This window comes from Xiphophorus hellerii, chromosome 17 (assembly GCF_003331165.1).
Source record: "Xiphophorus hellerii strain 12219 chromosome 17, Xiphophorus_hellerii-4.1, whole genome shotgun sequence".
NCBI classification, from domain to species: Eukaryota; Metazoa; Chordata; class Actinopteri; order Cyprinodontiformes; family Poeciliidae; genus Xiphophorus; species Xiphophorus hellerii.
The window spans coordinates 7,867,314-7,885,053 of record NC_045688.1 but is presented as its reverse complement, the minus strand read 5'-3'; the positions used below and the strand labels follow the sequence as shown (position 1 = coordinate 7,885,053).

Sequence of the window (17,740 nt, the reverse complement as noted above, 5' to 3'; positions counted from 1 at the left end):
ATTAGTTTTTTAAATACATGAAAGCAGTGCAGTGCTGTGTCTCACCTCTGGGGGCACTGTGTCACACATAATGAACGAAACAGATAATTTCAGCGGATCCATCTGTAACTGTGTCTCTTCACATCGCCTACAATAGTCGCTTAAGTTCACGTCTTCTGCATATGTTGATGTTTCACAGTTTGTCTAGTACATTTAACGAATGTAAGTGACACATTTAGCCTTTCTAATTGGCCCTAAATACGCAGTTAAAATGCTCAGGGTGAGGCAGAAAGTACCATGCCTCACTGATAGGGGGCAGTGCTGAGCCCCATAGACACAACAGACAACAGGTGCTCTTCTTCTATGCATCGAAAAAACTGAAAACAGTCGGAGAAATACAAAAAATAACGTCGGCACAGAACAGTCTTAGATCACTTTCTTCTCTGGCTGCCAGATTTTTAAAAATGAAAGAAAAATGAGCGAAAAACAAAAACTTTTTTTACAACAGAATGAGAGATAGTTCAAAATCAGAAAAGAGGGAGGTCGCAAAAGAATACAAATGTGACCTTTTATTAAATATTCTTTTATTTTCCATTCTTGAACTGTACAGAATTGATTAAAGAATTTTAAAACCTTTAATCTGTTGAGGTTAAAACAAAAATTTGAGCTGCTATATTGGATTTTAGATTTGTCTATTAAATTTAAACTTGTTCAGGCAGTTTTTGTTTTTAGAATTGACTAAAGTTGCCTGTCGTAAAATCATTCCACCTGAGCCAACATTAATTTGATTTAGAAATCAAGTTAATTGAAACCTTTATATCTGCTGTCTTATCTCTTCAGCTGAAATTATTTCCATCGGCTCCGCAGAGGAAGATGTTTAAATTTGGCCTTTAAGATGTTTGTCTCAGATTACAGTAAACAGGAGTTGTTTGCTGTGAGCTTTGACAGTTTAATGGTCCGTTTTAGAAGCTGCTGCATGCTAAAACATTAACACACAAACCAGCAGACTGTTGCTACGTCAACCACACACACAGAGCAGCACCGTTATAAACTGCTGCGCGGCTCTTGTGCCCACACACTCGCTCAGTTCTGCTTTGTTTCTGGCTCTCTCCTCGGCTCCCTGCGTGCGTGGGCGTCCGTCTGCCAGGTATGAGCGCCTGGAGGACCAGCTGAACGACCTGACGGAGCTGCACCAGCACGAGACCAGTAACCTGAAGCAGGAACTGGCCAGCATCGAGGAGAAGGTGGCCTACCAGGCCTACGAACGGGCCAGAGACATCCAGGTACCTGAACCGGCTGCTGCTGAACACAGAACAAATGATCCTTTAATCAAGCTGACCTTCTGTTAGCTAATGTCCATTGATTAGGGGGAATTATGTTTCTATTAAGATGAAAAATCAATAAATTATTAAAGTTTATTTGTAGAGCATTTCAGCTACAACAACAGACGTTGCATTTGGCCGAGTTAAAGTCATCAATATGCATAAAACACATTGATCATTGTTCAGTTTATGATGGTTCAAAAGCAACTCCAGGCAGGTAATGTCAAGGTAATTTTATGTGTAAAGCACATTTTCAGGAACAAGACAATTCAAAGTGCTAGAGTTAGAGGAAATACAAACAAAACATAAAAAAGCAGAAGAACAAAACAAAAACAAAAGTACTTCACAATTTATAAACTAATAGGAGTTTCTCTAGATGAATTAGAAGGAAATATAAACAAAAGACGAAATGGTAAAAGTATAAAACTACATAATGGTTCCCCATGTTTAACAGGAATAAGAATAAGTAGTAGATAATTTCTTGTGGGTTTTTTCTGTTTGAGTCAACCGCTAACTCACTGCTAACACACCTTAATTAGCTAGCAGCTAGCTTTCTGCATCTGTTATGGGGAAGTCTAAATTTATCACCAACTGCTTGGACGAAGTTCAGACATTTCTGTGGAGATATAAAACTTAAATTCCATTCATAATGGTTTTAAAAATTCTTTTAAAATCTTACATTTGAGTTGGTCAAACCTGCAAAAACTCTGCACCATCAAATGTCAACTCTAAATCAAAACTATATAAAAAAACAAACATTTTTCCAGCAGAAATACAAACCAGTACGACAGCTTTCCCTACAAACTGACAGCATTCTTTTTTTTTCTTCTTTTTTTTTTTTTTTTACCCCTCCAGGGGGTCTTTTGTGGGCTCTAGTGTCCCTTATATGACAGTGGGCTGACAGGAAACGGGGAAGGAGAGGGGGGAAGACATGCGGCAAATATCGTCGGGTCCGGGAGTCGAACCCGCGACGGCCGCGTCGAGGACTGAAGGCCTCCAAATATGGGTCGCGCTAACCACTACGCCACCACGGCACGCCCGACAGCATTCTTTACCAACAATAAAACTTTTCTTAATTTTCTTCGGTAATAAACAATAATAAAAGTCACAATCTGGATCTCTATATCAGAGATAACTCATAAAACGTTTGGCAGCTGGACAGGAAAATGTCTTTAAACTTGAATATAAAAATCTGTTGTTTGGATTTCACTGCGACGGACTGGCGACCTGTCCAGGGTGACCCCGCCTCTCGCCCGGAACGTAGCTGGAGAGGCACCAGCACCTCCTGACCCGACTAGGGACACGGGTGTTAGAAAATGGATGGATGGATGTTTGGATTTTAATCCTGTTTCAAATGTCGTCATTCAAATATGGAGAAGCAGGAAGTCTGCATTGTGAAATGAACTGAAACCTCCCACAGTTACACATTTAAAAGCACTTTAGTGCGTATTTACAAGCTATAAAATAGAAACCATTATAAAATAATCACTGTTTATGGTTTTACTGCTCAAAGTTGCAGATTTTTGTCCTCACAATGTTTAGACTTTGATTCCTTCTGGCACAGAAAAATTTCCACAAAGTCTGAGAGACTGAAGCTGCTTAAGTAAACAAAAACAATTATTCCTGCTGTAAAACTGGAAGTTAATGGATGACTATTTTTCTTAGTCTTGTTACAGTTCAAAGCATAAATCAGATATTGAGTTCTGGAGGAAGCGTGCCTTTATTAAACTCGGCTGCTTTATTTTCACTGTTTGCAGCTTCTGCTTAGATTTTTTTTAAACATAAATAAAAGTTTTTGGATGTTTAGATCTTTTTGACACAAAAGACCCATCTAGCCAGCTTATGTTTTGTTTTTTTTTGAGAAAATATCAACTAAAATAAATGTTATTATTAAAGTTCTGACAATTTTATGTAATTTTTAATGGTTTTAAAACAAACTTTTGCAAAAAACAAATAAATTTTCTTCTACAGGCTGTTGCAAAAAAAACTTAAATCTTACCAAGTATTTTTAGTTCAAATATCTTACTACACTTGAAATAAAACAAAACTAAGTTACAAATAACTGTTCAGTTTTTAGGGCTTGGTTTAAGTAAATAATTTCAAGTTCCCCAGGTAGATTATTTCACTAATAATAAGACATTTTCCATGTCATAAGTGAAATATTCTGCCAGTGGAACCAGAACTTTTTTTGTTTGTACACTTGAAATAAATAAATAAACACAAAAAATAGACCGAAAATACTTTGTAAGATTTCGTGTTTTTGCAGCGTGTTAAAATCTGTGATTTAATGTAAAAAAAATAAAATAAATGTTGCTGGTACTTTTTACTAACAATGTTGTGGAAATTTAGTGCAATTATTCCATGAAAAACAGCTAAAACCTGCATTTGTTTTTACACCTGTGTTTAAAAACATCATATAAGCCACAGGTTGCAGTTCTGCGGGAATTTCTAACCTGACCTTTGACCTTTGCCTCGTGCAGGAGGTCCTGGAGTCGTGTCAGACGCGTGTCTCTAAGCTGGAGCTGCAGCAGCAGCAGCAGCAGCAGACGGTGCAGCTGGAGAACACCGACGCCAAGGTGCTGCTGGGCCGCCTCATCAACATCATGCTGGCCATCGCCACCGTCCTGCTGGTCTGCGTTTCCACGGCGGCTAAGTTCACCGCGCCGCTGCTGCGCAGCCGGCTGCACATGGCGTTCACCTGCGTGGGCGTGTCCCTGCTGGTGATGCTGTGGAAGAACTGGGAACAGGTGGAGTTCACTCTGGACCGGATGATCCTCCCGCGCTGACCCGGACCGGCCAGGGCGCCGGAAATGTAGCCAACACCTTCACCCGTCCGAACCGAGAGCCTCGCCCACAAAAACCCGAACGCATCAGGAGACGAAGTTGTTTTGGATCGGAATCTGAGCCGGGCTCGAGTCGGGCAGTAGAGGCATGCGTCGCAGCTGCACCTCTCACCTCTGACCAAACACAGCATGGCGGAGAGCGCCTCCTACTGTGTCATTTCTAAGATTTGAACTTAAGATCCTTCGTCTCGTGTGTCTCTGCTGGATTTCATAAAGGAACAATCTGAGAAATATCCGTCTTTGTTCCTGTGTAAAATAAACCAGAAATCAGGTTTCAAGTCAGGTTTACTGATAAACCACAGTTCCTTTCACAAATCCAGGAGGAAAATCTTTCCAGAGACACTAAAGCATGCCTAATAAAATCATTTATACAGAAATACGTAGACATGTCACTTTAAATGTTTCAACTATGATTGGAAAGTGTCCGTTAAACCATCCTGCAAGGATTTTATAAGCACATTTACGAGGTTCAGATCAGCAGTTTTCCAGCCTGATTTTCTCAGCTGCTGACTTTTAGTTTCACTTTGAACCAGCAAAGAAACAGAAAAACTCCCAGTAAAACAAACTGGTCTATTCCCAGCACAGCTTCTGAACTGCCTCTCGTCTTGTTAACTTAATGTGTTTTTTTTTATAAGTTGTTTTAATTGTTTTAATGTTTTCATTTGACACTGGCTCCTTAAAGCTGCGGTTCTGCTCCCACGTTTACGGTCATCATGTTCTTTTTAGAATTGAATTGTACCAAAACAAAGCAAAACAAACGTGTATGTAAACTTCTGAGCAGAACTGGACTCCAGGAGAAAATGCTAACTTGTGCAAACATGTATTGTGAGGACAGAGGCAGCGCCTGCAAACTTTAAATGCGACTCATCAAAATGCCTTTTTATGGACTGACCTGAATAAATGAACTCTGACATGAAGCCTTTGATGCTGTGCTGCGTTCAAGTCCAGTGGGAATCCAAGTGCTCTGGCTGAGACAAAACATTTTCATGTTTTTAAGCTGCTGTTGACCTTTAGATCTTGATTTATTTCCGTAAGATATTACTGTCCAAATTGGTTTCTAAGTGGTTTAAAAGTGATAGGATTTCTTTTTTACCACAGGACCTGAAAGCAGCACCACAAACTGGGAACTGAAACTTGTAGCTCAGATTTTCCCCGAATTGTTTGTCGATGAAGACGGTGAAATGGGACTGAAGCCTTTCCAATGCAGCTTCTTCATTCTCTTCTGACTCTTTTTATGTTTAATGGCCATTTAAAAACAACAAACATGGATAATCCTTTACATTCTGTCTGAATGTTTTTCAAAATTTGCTCAAACACTACTTTCAGCAGAAGAAACACTCTCTCACTTCTTTCTGTGCTTAGGTCGTAGTTGTGGGTTTCATAAGATTATTCTTATTTTTTTCACAGAAGGAAATAAATCTTTGTTTTTCTATCATGTTGGTTGTGTTTATTCCTCACCATTTCGTGAATCCCGTGATGCTCTGCTTTTGTCATGGGAAAATGATCAAAAAGACGAAGAAAATTAGTTTGACAGCAGCTCTGCATTACGATTCTGCCTGGACTTGATCTGGAAATATGGAAAAATATTTGTATTCCAGGATTTTAATCCTTATCCAGTTATCTAAATGCTTTGTTCATCTATCCTTACATAATTTTGTGCATCCGTCCATTTAGTTTTCTACTTAATTAATACGTTTGTCCCTCAAAAGCTTCAGTTTCATTGATTTTGTATAAACTCTTCAGGTTTATACAAATAATAAAATAAAACTGAGCTAAACCACCTAATCTTGAGAAAATACCATTTTAGGCTATGAATAGTTCAGTAATTGAAGTTTGGCCAACAGTGACATCTAGTGGTCATTAATGAGCATTACAATTTCAAAATCATTGAACTTAAAAGCAGCTGATATGTCCGAAGTGTTTTATTGTATTTGATTGAAATAATTCAGTAAAAAAAACTTTCGCTGCATTGTCAATGATCTTATAATCGATCTTAACCCACACCTATTAGATACTTTATTTACTGCTCTATAAATTAAGGGTTGTAAATGTGAGAAGAAGAATTTTTAATCCAGATTTGAAGTCAGTTTTGCAAATATTGTGTTATCGTTACCCACGATGCTTAATCTTATAGGACCTGCATTGTGTTACCCTGTTGGAGTGGCTGTTTTGCTTTAATTCTAATTTGTTATTTTTGTAGACTTTTGGTCATAATCCTTTGGGTAAAGGCTTTGCTTTTTGGGGCAATTATTGCTTCAGGATTTAGTACATAACTTTAATCAGCGGTCTCTTCAGATTTGATGCGACATTGGCTGCTATCAGAGAGCCTTCCCACGCACAGCATCAACATCCACACATTTTTTAAAGTTACATGAGAATTTAATGTGCCTTTGGGATAAATAAAGTATTATTGAATTAAATTTCAATTGCAAAAATACAATATAAAATACTGAAAAATATATTGCCTAAGTATTTTTATGTTTAAATGTTTATGTAACCTAAAACTACCTGAAAACTATTTTAATTAAATTTATTTTGAACGTGACCTTGATCGTAGAGCATTTCAGTATTTTCAAATGTAACTGGTCTTCCTCGTCGCTAGGTGGCGGTGAGGAGCAGCAAGGAGGACGTTTTTGGCGCAAACCGGAAACAGTTCCTGATCTGTCCAGCCGTAGAAAATAAAGTTTAACGCAGTAGCGGTGCTTTAGGAGAGACGTTGTTTATTCAGGATGTTTTATTACTCGTATTTTCTGTAAATATATACAGTCTAGCTGCTCTGTAATGACATTTGCACGTTTCTTTTAGCTTTAAGGAAGAGTTAATATCGCCTGGTGCAGCCATTTTTGGCTGTAAATCGAGTTTTTGTTTACATGAAAATTGCTTGTTTTAACAGTTGCTATCTTTTTTGACCATTAAATGGATGAACACAAGGAGAACATTCAAAGAACAGACGTAAATGTGAAAATGTCAGAGGAAAAGGAAGATGAAAAGGTAAGTCTGGCATGAATTAACATGTTTCCGATAAATAAAATGTTTATTTTAACGACAGTATAACATGCTTTTATTCTTAATTCAGTCTTAAATCTGTCATTATTATTTTATGCGTTGAATTGTGAAGAAAATCCGACGTTTACAAGTTAAAGAAACATGTTTCTCTTAGACTAAATTTCATTTGAATGTGGTGTAAAAAAATCCTAAATAATTTAGCATATTTCATGTTAGTGTACTTTTTTAAACGTACATCATTTGGATGTGTATTGAACATTATAAGAACAATGTGATCTACTGCTAAACTGGACTGATTTTAAACATGAATCCTAAAAATGATCCAACCCAACTATTTATAAGTTTACTTGTATAAGGTTCCATACACAGTCTGGAAAAGTCTGGAATTTAATTTAAGTGTTTTTAATGTCTTTTTAAAATATGGATGAGCTATCATTCTGCCATCTTCATTAATCTGTTTGCTGCAAACGAATAAATTGTGTACATTTTAGAAAAGTATGTTTATTTAATCACTAACGAGGAGGAGGAACCTTGAAACTGTATCTCAGGAAATTAAAATATGATCAAAAATGTAATTTTACGTCAATGATTCAATATAAAAAGTAACACCCATATATTCTATAGCAATTCATTACACACTTAGTGATGTAGTCCAGTTATTTTTGTTCATCTTGACTACTAAATATCTTTAAAACACAAAATGTAGATTCTCAGATAGATAAAATATGATAAAAGACCAATAAAAATGTAGTCTTAATGCAGAAAGGTTGGCCCCAGTGTACCCCCTCAATACTTGGCTGAGGCTCCGTTTGCTTAAATTACTCACTATACAAATGATCAGCCTGTTGCTTTCCTAAAGTTGCTCTCTTCTATAAAGCCCTGGTTTCCCAGTGAAATCGCCAATGTTTTACCAGAAAACATTAGATCAATTTCTATTATTTTTTCTCGCTTTTGTTTCTAAAATTTAAAGTACAAAGAACAGATAGTATTTTCAAAAAGTGGCTTTTATTCAGCCATCATTTCTGTGAGTTGCACAACAAAGTATTAGGGACAGTCCACGAGAATTTGTGTAATTACAAGAAAATAGTGATAATATTAGCAGAATAAAGACGCAAAGAAAAAAAGTCTGAAAATTAGGAGAAAAAAAGTTTTGTTAGTTATAAAGATAGAAGACAGTTGTTTGGACCATAGTTTCAAATTCTGATAATAGTTTGGTGCTGATATGTTAAAAGATTTTTTAGTATTATCTGTAAAACTTATACCAAAGTATAACAAGATTTAATATTCCTCATTTATTTCTTCTATTTTTCTTGTAGTTCTCATAAAATTGCTACTTTATTTTAATATTATGACCTATTTTTGTAATATTAAGACTTGGTCCTCATTATTTTGATTTTGTCATACAACTTTATTTTTGTACTACTGAGACTTTATTCTTGTAATATTATGACTTTATTCTCATGTAAAAAAAAAAAATTAATACAAAAACGTTGTAGCCTGGCCCTGATATTTGAACGTAGACTTGATCTGAATTCAACATCCAAGTAAATAGAAACTGTAAAACAAGATGGCGGCTTATCGTCTGAACTATTGAAACCCAAAAAATGCACCAGTGGGGGAAAAAAACAAACATTTCCAAAAATTAAATTAATCGATAAACTTGATTATTAGGCAGTATTCAAGTGTTGTGAATTTACAGGACGTCATAGTAACCTGTGACCGGAAGTCAAGCTGAGTTACATTTTCTTCTCCAGACGAAACCCCGCAGCAGAATATGTCCCGATGACGAAACAGCTCCAGAGACGTCTCAGTCCAACAGAGACTTCAGTCACCCGGTTTACAAAGAGATCGCTCTGGCTAACGGCCACATCAACCGCATGTCCAAAGACGAGCTGCGGGTCAAACTGGCGGAGCTGAAGCTCGACACCAGGTGAGTGTTTTCACTTTTTCAGCTGTAGAAACCTCGGTGTCCGCTCCTAAAATCTACCATCTGTTTGTGCGTGAAGAGGCGTAAAGGACGTGATGAAGAAGAGGTTGAAGAACCACTACAAGAAGCAGAAGCTGCTGCAGTCAGCCGCGGAGGGAGGGCCCACCGATACCTACTACGACTACATCTGCGTGGTGGACTTTGAGGCCACGTGCGAGGAGGATAATCCCTCAGACTTCCTGCATGAGATCATCGAGTTCCCCATGGTCCTCATCAACACGCACACCTTACAGATCGTAAGTCCAAACAGTTAGTAGATTTACAGTTAATTGTTGATGAATTGTTTATTAGATTAAAATTTGTTCTAATCAATTAATTAATGGCGTCAGTTAAGACTTTTTTAATGTTGTAGTTTGCCCGCCATCCAGCAGAGGGCGCAGGTGGTCATTCTTCAGATAGATGTTGATACAGAAACTAAGATGGCGGCGTTTTATCAGAAGAGAAACGGTCCAAACAGAGTCCGATATGGGATGAAAAATACGTTTTATGCGGTTCTGCTTTGAAATATGAACACTCGACAAGTTTCTTCAGTTGTTCAGAAATGTAAACTGTCGACAAGTTTCTTAATTTATCACCTTAATAGAGCTCATTCAGCCGAGCCACATGACGAAGCAGCGTCAATTTCTTGTTCAACAATAACTAACGAAGGTGAAGCTAATGTGTCAGAAAAACGAAGATGACGCTAAGAAGTTGTAACATGATTTTTAAAAATGATGCTAACAACCATGTTTTAATATTCCTTTAAGAGTTTTAATATTCCTAAAGAGCAACAGGCATCTCTGTTCATTAAGTGTTTCACATATTTTATTCTTTTAATCTATTTTTCTATTCTGCAACCTAAGATGTTGCTGTTTTCATATTTTATAAATATGTATAAAAACGTGCATAAACTACAATTTTCTGTTCAGTCACTATTTCATACAGCTGAAATAAAATGCTTAAAATAAAATTTAATGTTTTTTTATATTTACTACATTGTGACAACTTTAGCTCTTCATATTATGGGAATATATGATTCAAGAGAATGGCCGTTCATCAATTATTAGTTAATCGATAAGATCAACCAACTTTCAATCGATAACTAGACCTACCTTCAGAGTTGATTAGTATCTAATTAAGTAACTTTTTTCGGAGTATTTTTTCTGCGTTATACTTTTTACTTTCACTTGAATAATTTTTATCATGAAGTATTGCTACTCCCACTTGAGTACAGTCTTTGTGTACTCTACCCACCCCGGTCTGTCTGTAAGTAATTAGTGGAAGATTTTCTTCCATTAAATGTGATTTCTGTGCAGGTGGACACTTTTCAGGCGTACGTGAAACCAGAGGTGAACCCGCAGCTTTCCGACTTCTGCGTGAAGCTAACAGGAATCACACAGGTCTGAGTTGCTTCTTTAACGTCTCCTAAACGTCTAAAAGTTGAAGTCATACCGCACCTCTTGGTGTTTTGGGCTCTAGGAGACGGTGGACGGAGCGGATCCGTTTCCAGACGTCCTTCACCGAGTAGTGGAATGGCTGCAGGAGAGGGAACTCGGGACGAAATACAAATACGCCATGCTGACCGACGGGTGGGTTTACTTTACGACCCAATTTGCTGATGCAGTATTTGGCGTTCCTCTCTCTGGTTGCTCTGATGTTTCCGTTTCCTTCCGCAGGGCGTGGGACATGAGCAAGTTCCTCAACATCCAGTGTCGGATCAGCCGGATCCGATATCCTCAGTTTGCAAAGAAATGGATAAATATAAGAAAGTCTTACTGCAACTTCTACAAGGTAGGGCTGGACGATAAATAGATTTTTTTAATTAATCAAATTTTGGTATTTTGAAGATTTAATTTTTGGAACATGTAAATATGAGGACCAGGCTACAATTTTCTTTTTATTACAAGAATACAGTCTTACAATAATGGAGTCAAAATAATACAAGAATGATGTCATAATATCAACAGAATAAAGGCATAATTTTGAGAAATCCAACATGAAATAAAAATTTTAAAATGAATGTTGAGCAAACTTTGGAACTTTTGTAGATACGTAAAACTTAATTTTCTGGAAAAATTATCCATTTGGCTATTATTATGACTATATTCTAGTAATTAAACACATTTTTGTAGCCTGGCCCTGATGTTTCATTGTACAACTCGGGATTTAAATACAAAAGAAGTTTTTTTTGGTCATTTCTTAATTAGAAAAGAAACAAGCAAAAACAAGAAATTTGTGATCTTGTTTTTAAGCAATCTCACTCAGCTAAATCTAAGCTTAATCACTTAGAGATGACTTTTGCTCGATTGAATTTCTTCTTTCAACATTTTCTGATGTTTGCCACGGCTTTTAAACTCGCACCCCTCGTTTCCTCCAGGTCCCACGCACGCAGACGAAGCTGAGCACCATGTTGGAGAAGCTCGGCATGAAATACGAAGGCCGGCCTCACTGCGGCCTGGACGACTCCCACAACATTGCCCGGATAGCCGTGCGCATGCTGCAGGACGGCTGCCAGCTGCGCGTCAACGAGCGCATGCACGGCGGCCAGCTGCTCTCGGTTCCCAGCTCGGCGCCGGTGGAGGGAGCGCCGCCGCCCCGTAACCCCGGCAACAGAGAGTAGAGCCAGGAACTTTAATGAACCAGCCTTAAAATCTGTCTTCACCCGCATCACTTACAGAAAGAGAAAAGCACTTTAATTTAAGCTTAAAGCTGTAAGGAGAGTTTAATATTTCAGTTTGTGCAGACTTTGCTTCGAGGAGTCCAGCGATTTAGGGCGACATATTGAAAATAATAATAAAAAAAATTTACAAGACTTTTTTGTTGAATTATTATGACTTCATTTTCAAAACATAACTTATTTCTCTTATTATTTTGACTTTTCTGATAATATAACTTTATCCTCAAAATATGATTATTCTCGTATTTCTTTGACTTTATCTTTGAAACATGACTATTCTTGTATTATGAATTTATTCTTGAAGTATTATGACTATTCTCAAAATACGACTTTATTTTCATTATTTCGACTTTTCGACTCTTTTTGTGACACCTTCTCTTCACTTTAGAGCCGAGTTTATTGTAAATAAATCTCTTTAAAGTAAAAGCAAAATTGATTTAGAGTAGGATTATGAAATGGCCAGTATAAATATGCCAATGTTTTCTGTTGCATTTCAGTGTTTATTTGTCTCTGTTTCAATTTGAAACGGTTTGCTCATGTTCAGATTTTATGTCTTTTTGTATCTTTACACTCCAAATGCTCCTTTGATTATTAGCAAGGAAGAAAGATAACTGTTGGCCGTCAATGTAAAGTTTGTAAATTTTTTTATGTATTCTCATAAAGTACAGTTTAGAAAATGTGAAGTTCAGTGTTTTTCAGATGGTTTGGTGAATTAATTTGAAGAGAAATAGGACCTTTGAGAGAAACTCTGGACTCAAGTGATGAGATAAATCTGCTAAATTGGAACATTTGAAGGCCAAACACCTGGCTGATGTTCCTAAAAAGAATGAAATCAAAAGAAATCTTCCTAATAGAAACACAGCAATGGTAAAAAAAAAAAAAACTAAAGTTGCGTTGTAGTGAAATAGAAACGTCAGTAATCACACCAAAAAAACAACTAAACAAATGGAAGTATATGTTTCTCTAACGTAACAAAAGACTATGTATCTATATTTCTCTCAATGCGGTCATTTTAATGTAATCACCACTAAAGAGAAATATGTAAAATGTTGCGACAAAACCACAGAAAGGACATTTCTTCCAAACTCCTGGAAGAACGACAAACAAAAACAAGTTTGCGGTAAAGACGATGTGTGGGATCCTCTGTCGGAGATGGCCGGAGATTCCCCCGCTTTTATCTAGGAGACACCGAGGTGCCGGTTTGTTACGTATCGCAGGATTCTTGTATGTCATGATTTACAGCAACCAACCACAGGAGGAGATGAATGTATTATTGGTGTACAAACATCACACCAATAATTGATTAAAAACACATAATGTTCTTAATCAACATTATGTGATGTATTTGTTGGTTCCACAAATGGTAAAGATTGGCATACAACTTATTTATAAAGAAAAGAGGAAGTAGTTTTCAATGTTTACTTCCATAAAAAAGGAGTCTTTTTGTTCTGATCTGGTTTGGAATGCGTGTTATGTTGGAGTTATGACCGTAACCATGCATTATGTATGTTAAAAAAAACTCATACGTTGTGATTTTTTGTTAGAATGTTTAGCAGAGCAAATATTCAGATGAAAGAATGTAAACATTTTCATGCATTCGCTCGGTCACTTTATGTAATTGGCGCCTATCCAGAGAGAGGTAGCCATATTGACTGTTATGAAGAGCTAAAGCTGATCATGTACAATAGATTTATGTATTAAAGTAAAGCTTTCTAAAAAAATATGTGTAGTGTTTTGACAGAAAGCTAAAATGCTGCATTTTTAGAAGAAAGGAGGTTTAGAGTCTCTTGTTTTAGAGCCACCGTGTCAGATCCAGGGACACGAAACGGCTCAACAACCCGAGAAACTAGACCTGGATGATGGTAGAACTTTAGGATGTCATCAAGTAAAGATGTTACATAAAAGGCAGAAAATTATGTGCAATATTCACAATCCTTTGAATGAAAGTAGTAAAAGTGATTTCTTCAGTCAGTTGCTTACTCAAGAGAACTCCTGCAAGTGTTTGAAGGAAATGCAAATAATTTATCTTCTAAAAGATGAAAGTATATCAGAATTTAACAAATGATATGAATTTGAAGGAATGTAGAGCACCAAAAATGTTTAATTATCTGAATGTATTTGATGGGGGGAAAAAAGAATCGTTGTATTTCTCTGTTTTTCAGAAGAATCAAAGTATGCAGAACGGCGAATCTTCCACTTTAATCCAGTTTCTTAAACGGTGGTTTACGATTCTTATAATGGACATGAAGACTGGCAGGTTTAAGCATCACCGTAGCAGTTTTGGAAATGCGGCAGCTCTTGTAATGTTTCCTCCTGGGCGGCAGGTGGCGCTGGACACAAACGAAACGCTCCACACCAACACATGGTTTTTGTTTGGCAGATCACAGCCGAAAGCGTTTAGAGAGAAGAACTAGTGTTGGGTTATTCAGGGTTTTCTTTACATGATGTGGCTAACATGAGCAGCAGCAGCAGCAGTTACCCCACGCCGGTTTACTCCCACGCCGGACGCGGAAGCTTCCAGGACGTGTACGAGCCCGCGGAGGACTCGTTCCTGCAGATGGACGCGCTGGAGAAAGATGCAGAGACGCTGCAGCAGATGAGGCACGGCTGCACGTTTCCCCCTGTGGATGATGTTTGTTTCCGTGATCATTGTGTAACTGTGGGCCGTTCACGCTCTTTGCAGCCCCTGCGTGTGCGTGGAGGTGGGCAGCGGCTCCGGAGCGGTTTCTGCTTTTCTGGCGTCGGTGGTCGGACCTTCGGCTCTCTACCTGCGAGTCACTCTGACACTTTATGACACGCAGACACGATAGTAGAAAAAACGCACGACTGTTTACATGTTATTGTCGAAATCGGCGCAAAGAATCGTCTGGTAATTTAAATAAGATTTGAAAGCAATGTGGGAAGCTTTTAACGCGTGTGGAAAAGTAAAGTGTTGACGAGAAAATCATGTAAAAACACACGAGGTGAACCACGAAACATCCACGGGGGTCGATTCAGATCTTGAATGTTAGTATTTAGTGAAAAATGTACTTTTATGGGGACAAAGCAAACATTGTGTTTTGTAAAAAGCAATATCAGCATTCCCAACTGTAATCCATGTAATCCAGAAGTATCTGTAATAAGAATTAATGAAGACCAAAAAAACAAATAAAATAACGAGTGGTGTTTATTGGCAAATACTGAAGATTATAATAATATGAATGTAGGTAGTTAATGTTAATATATGTAGCCACAGCGCAGCACTTTCAATATGAATGACACAGCTGATTGTCTGTGTATTTAGGATTAGAGCAGTCTATGTATGTGTGTTTTTATCTATTATATAAAAGTGTAGTTTCATCACAGTAGAGTGTGTCTTTTACATACATAAATATGTAGTGAATTTACCACACATTAAGCCTCAATAGACTTGGTCCAGAGATGTTTCATGTGACCTCACAGCTTCCCTCTCACTCTCAGTAGTAGCTCTATGGTGGCAGGCAACAATTAACACAAAGCCTGGGGATAGCAGACAAACTCCTCCCTCTTGAGAGTCATCAGGATTCTGTATGTAGAGTTGTTTAGGCCATGGTGTAAATATATTATTTTGTCATTGATCTACCTTAAAGTATGTTTCAAAGTCAAATGTGGTCTCAGCTCTTTCTGTTAGCCTCTAGACTCCAAATGAGTAAAAGAGATGGAGTTAAAGTTACTGCTTCCTTCACCTCACTTCACTCTGTTATCAATACATGTAGTAAATAAAAAGAAATTCCTCAAATAGAGTAAGAATAACCAGAAAAGGTTTCAGGAAGAGCTACGTATTAATCTTGTAACACTAAAGTATGTTAGAGCATAATCTGCTCTTTAAGAACATGGAGATTATTTTGTGAAATGAAGCCTACTTTGATAGGAATTGTTGAAGAGACAGTGCCATGTTCTTAATGCAGATAAAGAATGACATAGTATGATGGTTTGCTTCAGAAAAGAACGTCATTACAAAAACTGAAGATGTGCAATGTAGAAACTCACTAAAAAAGTAAGCAGTGCTGCATGATGACAGTAAAGTCAAACCAGCTCTCTTGTAATGTTATTTGTGACTTGCAGCTGCACCGACGTGAATCCAGCTGCAGCTCAGTGCACAGCCAGAACCGCCTGCTGTAACCGGGTCGCCCTGCAGCCCGTCATCACAGACCTGGTACAGATCACGGAGAAAAGTTCCAGAAGTTTATGCATATGTTTTTTAATGAAAGTGTGACTTTAGCAAAGCATTATGAAGGAAAGAGTTACACAGTGTCATTGTAAGTCCAAGGAAGCAATTAGTAATGTTTGAAATAGTAAAATGATCTCTGTTTTGCAGGTGCAGAATCTTTTGCCAAGGCTTAGTGGGAAGGTGGACGTCGTCCTCTTCAATCCTCCATATGTGGTCACTCCATCAGAAGAGGTATGTATGTATGTAGCTAGATAGATAAATTCTTAGATGAGTATCTAATGACCTGTTGAACCGTTCAGGTGGGCAGCAGAGGTGTAGAGGCGGCCTGGGCCGGAGGAGAGCGAGGCAGACGGGTCACCGACAGGTTCCTCCCTCTGGTTCCTCAGCTGCTCTCAGTAAAGGCCTGTTTTACCTCGTCACCATCGCCGAGAACAAGCCAGGTCAGTAGAATAGCTTATGATGCAAAAAGTAATCCTAATGAGAAACTAAAGGCTTTGTTTCCCCACAGAGGAGATTATCGGGTTAATTAGCCAGTTTGGGCTGGAAGGAGAGACCCGCCTGTCAACCAGAGCTGGGAATGAGAGGTTGTCGGTCCTGCGTTTCCATAGAAACCAGCAGAGGTGACAGGTAAGAGTCCTCAATGTAAGGAGTACAATTGACAGTGATGTACTTTATTGTAAACTATGGTTTCTGATCATTAGTCAGACGTGCATTAGTAGAGACATTTCAACGCCCTTGCTTCCAGACTATGTTTCCATCTGGTCCCAGTTGCACCGCTCCACTGGCCACCAGCTCCAGAGCTTTAGGGAACGCTTTGTGCTCGGCCTCCCTGATTCTGGCCGACAGACTTTCCTCTGTGTCTCCAACCAACACCGGAACGGCTTCCTGGACCACGACGGCGCCTGCATCAACCTCTTCCTAGAAGAACAGAAGAACTTTTATCGTGTGGATTTATTTGATGAGCTTTATATGTGTTAGCGCAACACTTACAGCTACAAAGTGGACGGTGCACCCAGTTATCAGCACTCTGGCCTGGAGAGCCTGTTGCTGGGCATTGACCCCTTTGAATGAAGGCAGCAGGGAGGGATGAATGTTGAGGAGCCTCCCTAAAGTTAAAGTTACAGTTACTTGGGTACAAAAGAAAAAACCAGCACAAAAATACATTTTATTTTTAAACACAATAAAACTTTACACATAAACAGACTTTTACCATGCCATTTTTTCACAAAGATCCCAGTCAGGATCCTCATGAAACCAGCAAGGCAGACCAGTTCCACTCCAAACTCTTTAAGGAGAAGGTCAATGGTGGCATCAAACTCAGCTCTGCTGCCATACAGCTTGTGATCCACAACCTGTTGGAAGACAAAAACAGAGATGAGTAAAACTTCACATTAATTAGGATGAATCCCAACCTACCCTGGTCTGGATGCCGGCCAGCGCTGCTCTCTTCAGACCCTGAGCTCCAGGGCTGTTTGAAACCACCAACACCTTAGGCTCCTCCCCCTTTCAGGTGACAACAAACACCTTTATTGTCATGTTTTCCTTTTGTATGAGTTGAGCTGTAAAACTGTAGGTCAGATTTGAACTTTTTCAGGTTTTGCTCAGTGTTCAGGTCATTGCCAGCCAACATTTTATTGCAGGAAATCGTTTCAGGAAGGAACCAATAGATTCAGGAGTCTGGGAGATGTGACTGTAACCGACCTGAACACTGAGGCCCCAGAGCGCCCCCTGCAGGATCTGCTGCACCATCACCGTTTC

General features: G+C 38.4%; 3 protein-coding genes and 1 pseudogene across 5 annotated transcripts in view; 3 read left to right on the top strand and 1 right to left on the bottom strand.

Annotated features, from left to right (window-relative positions):
* tmcc3 (transmembrane and coiled-coil domain family 3) overlaps nt 1–5,579 on the top strand; it is a 47,095-nt gene extending 41,516 nt beyond the window's left edge. For all 3 annotated transcript variants that reach the window (XM_032589958.1, XM_032589959.1, XM_032589960.1), the window contains exons 4-5: nt 1,127–1,262; nt 3,782–5,579. In XM_032589958.1, coding sequence (XP_032445849.1) covers nt 1,127–1,262; nt 3,782–4,087 — 442 coding nt within the window. In that variant the 3' untranslated portion in view covers nt 4,088–5,579. The remainder of the gene's footprint in view (nt 1–1,126; nt 1,263–3,781) is intronic.
* A 1,207-nt stretch (nt 5,580–6,786) lies between these two features.
* Nucleotides 6,787–11,928, top strand: eri1 (exoribonuclease 1). The gene is made up of 7 exons (XM_032589974.1): nt 6,787–7,135; nt 8,905–9,080; nt 9,157–9,373; nt 10,433–10,516; nt 10,596–10,705; nt 10,793–10,907; nt 11,494–11,928. Exons 1-7 carry the CDS (start codon nt 7,061–7,063, stop codon nt 11,734–11,736), a joined length of 1,020 nt encoding a protein of 339 aa, XP_032445865.1. The 5' UTR covers nt 6,787–7,060; the 3' UTR covers nt 11,737–11,928.
* Nucleotides 11,929–12,803: 875 nt separating this feature from the next.
* LOC116737039 (methyltransferase N6AMT1-like) lies at nt 12,804–16,879 on the top strand (annotated as a pseudogene).
* Nucleotides 16,633–17,544, bottom strand: LOC116737037 (trifunctional purine biosynthetic protein adenosine-3-like). Its single transcript, XM_032589992.1, has 4 exons — nt 17,399–17,544; nt 17,193–17,334; nt 16,973–17,088; nt 16,633–16,900 (listed from the first exon to the last, which is right to left on the bottom strand). The coding sequence occupies exons 2-4, from the start codon at nt 17,230–17,232 to the stop codon at nt 16,709–16,711; spliced, it is 348 nt and encodes a 115-aa protein (XP_032445883.1). The 5' UTR covers nt 17,233–17,334; nt 17,399–17,544; the 3' UTR covers nt 16,633–16,708.
* Between the last annotated feature and the right edge of the window lie 196 nt (nt 17,545–17,740).

What these genes read in the sequence shown, in the direction of transcription:
- eri1 (XM_032589974.1), top strand. Translation starts at nt 7,061, where the DNA reads ATGGATGAACACAAGGAGAACATTCAAAGAACAGACGTAAATGTGAAA. An exon ending in GAGCTGAAGCTCGACACCAG is followed by an intron (nt 9,081 to 9,156) that starts GTGAGTGTTTTC and finishes TTGTGCGTGAAG; the next exon opens with AGGCGTAAAGGACGTGATGA. An exon ending in TACGCCATGCTGACCGACGG is followed by an intron (nt 10,706 to 10,792) that starts GTGGGTTTACTT and finishes TTCCTTCCGCAG; the next exon opens with GGCGTGGGACATGAGCAAGT.
- LOC116737037 (XM_032589992.1), bottom strand. Translation starts at nt 17,232, where the DNA reads ATGAGGATCCTGACTGGGATCTTTGTGAAAAAATGGCATG. An exon ending in CTTTGTGAAAAAATGGCATG is followed by an intron (nt 17,089 to 17,192) that starts GTAAAAGTCTGT and finishes CTTTAACTTTAG; the next exon opens with GGAGGCTCCTCAACATTCAT. An exon ending in GCACCGTCCACTTTGTAGCT is followed by an intron (nt 16,901 to 16,972) that starts GTAAGTGTTGCG and finishes CTGTTCTTCTAG; the next exon opens with GAAGAGGTTGATGCAGGCGC.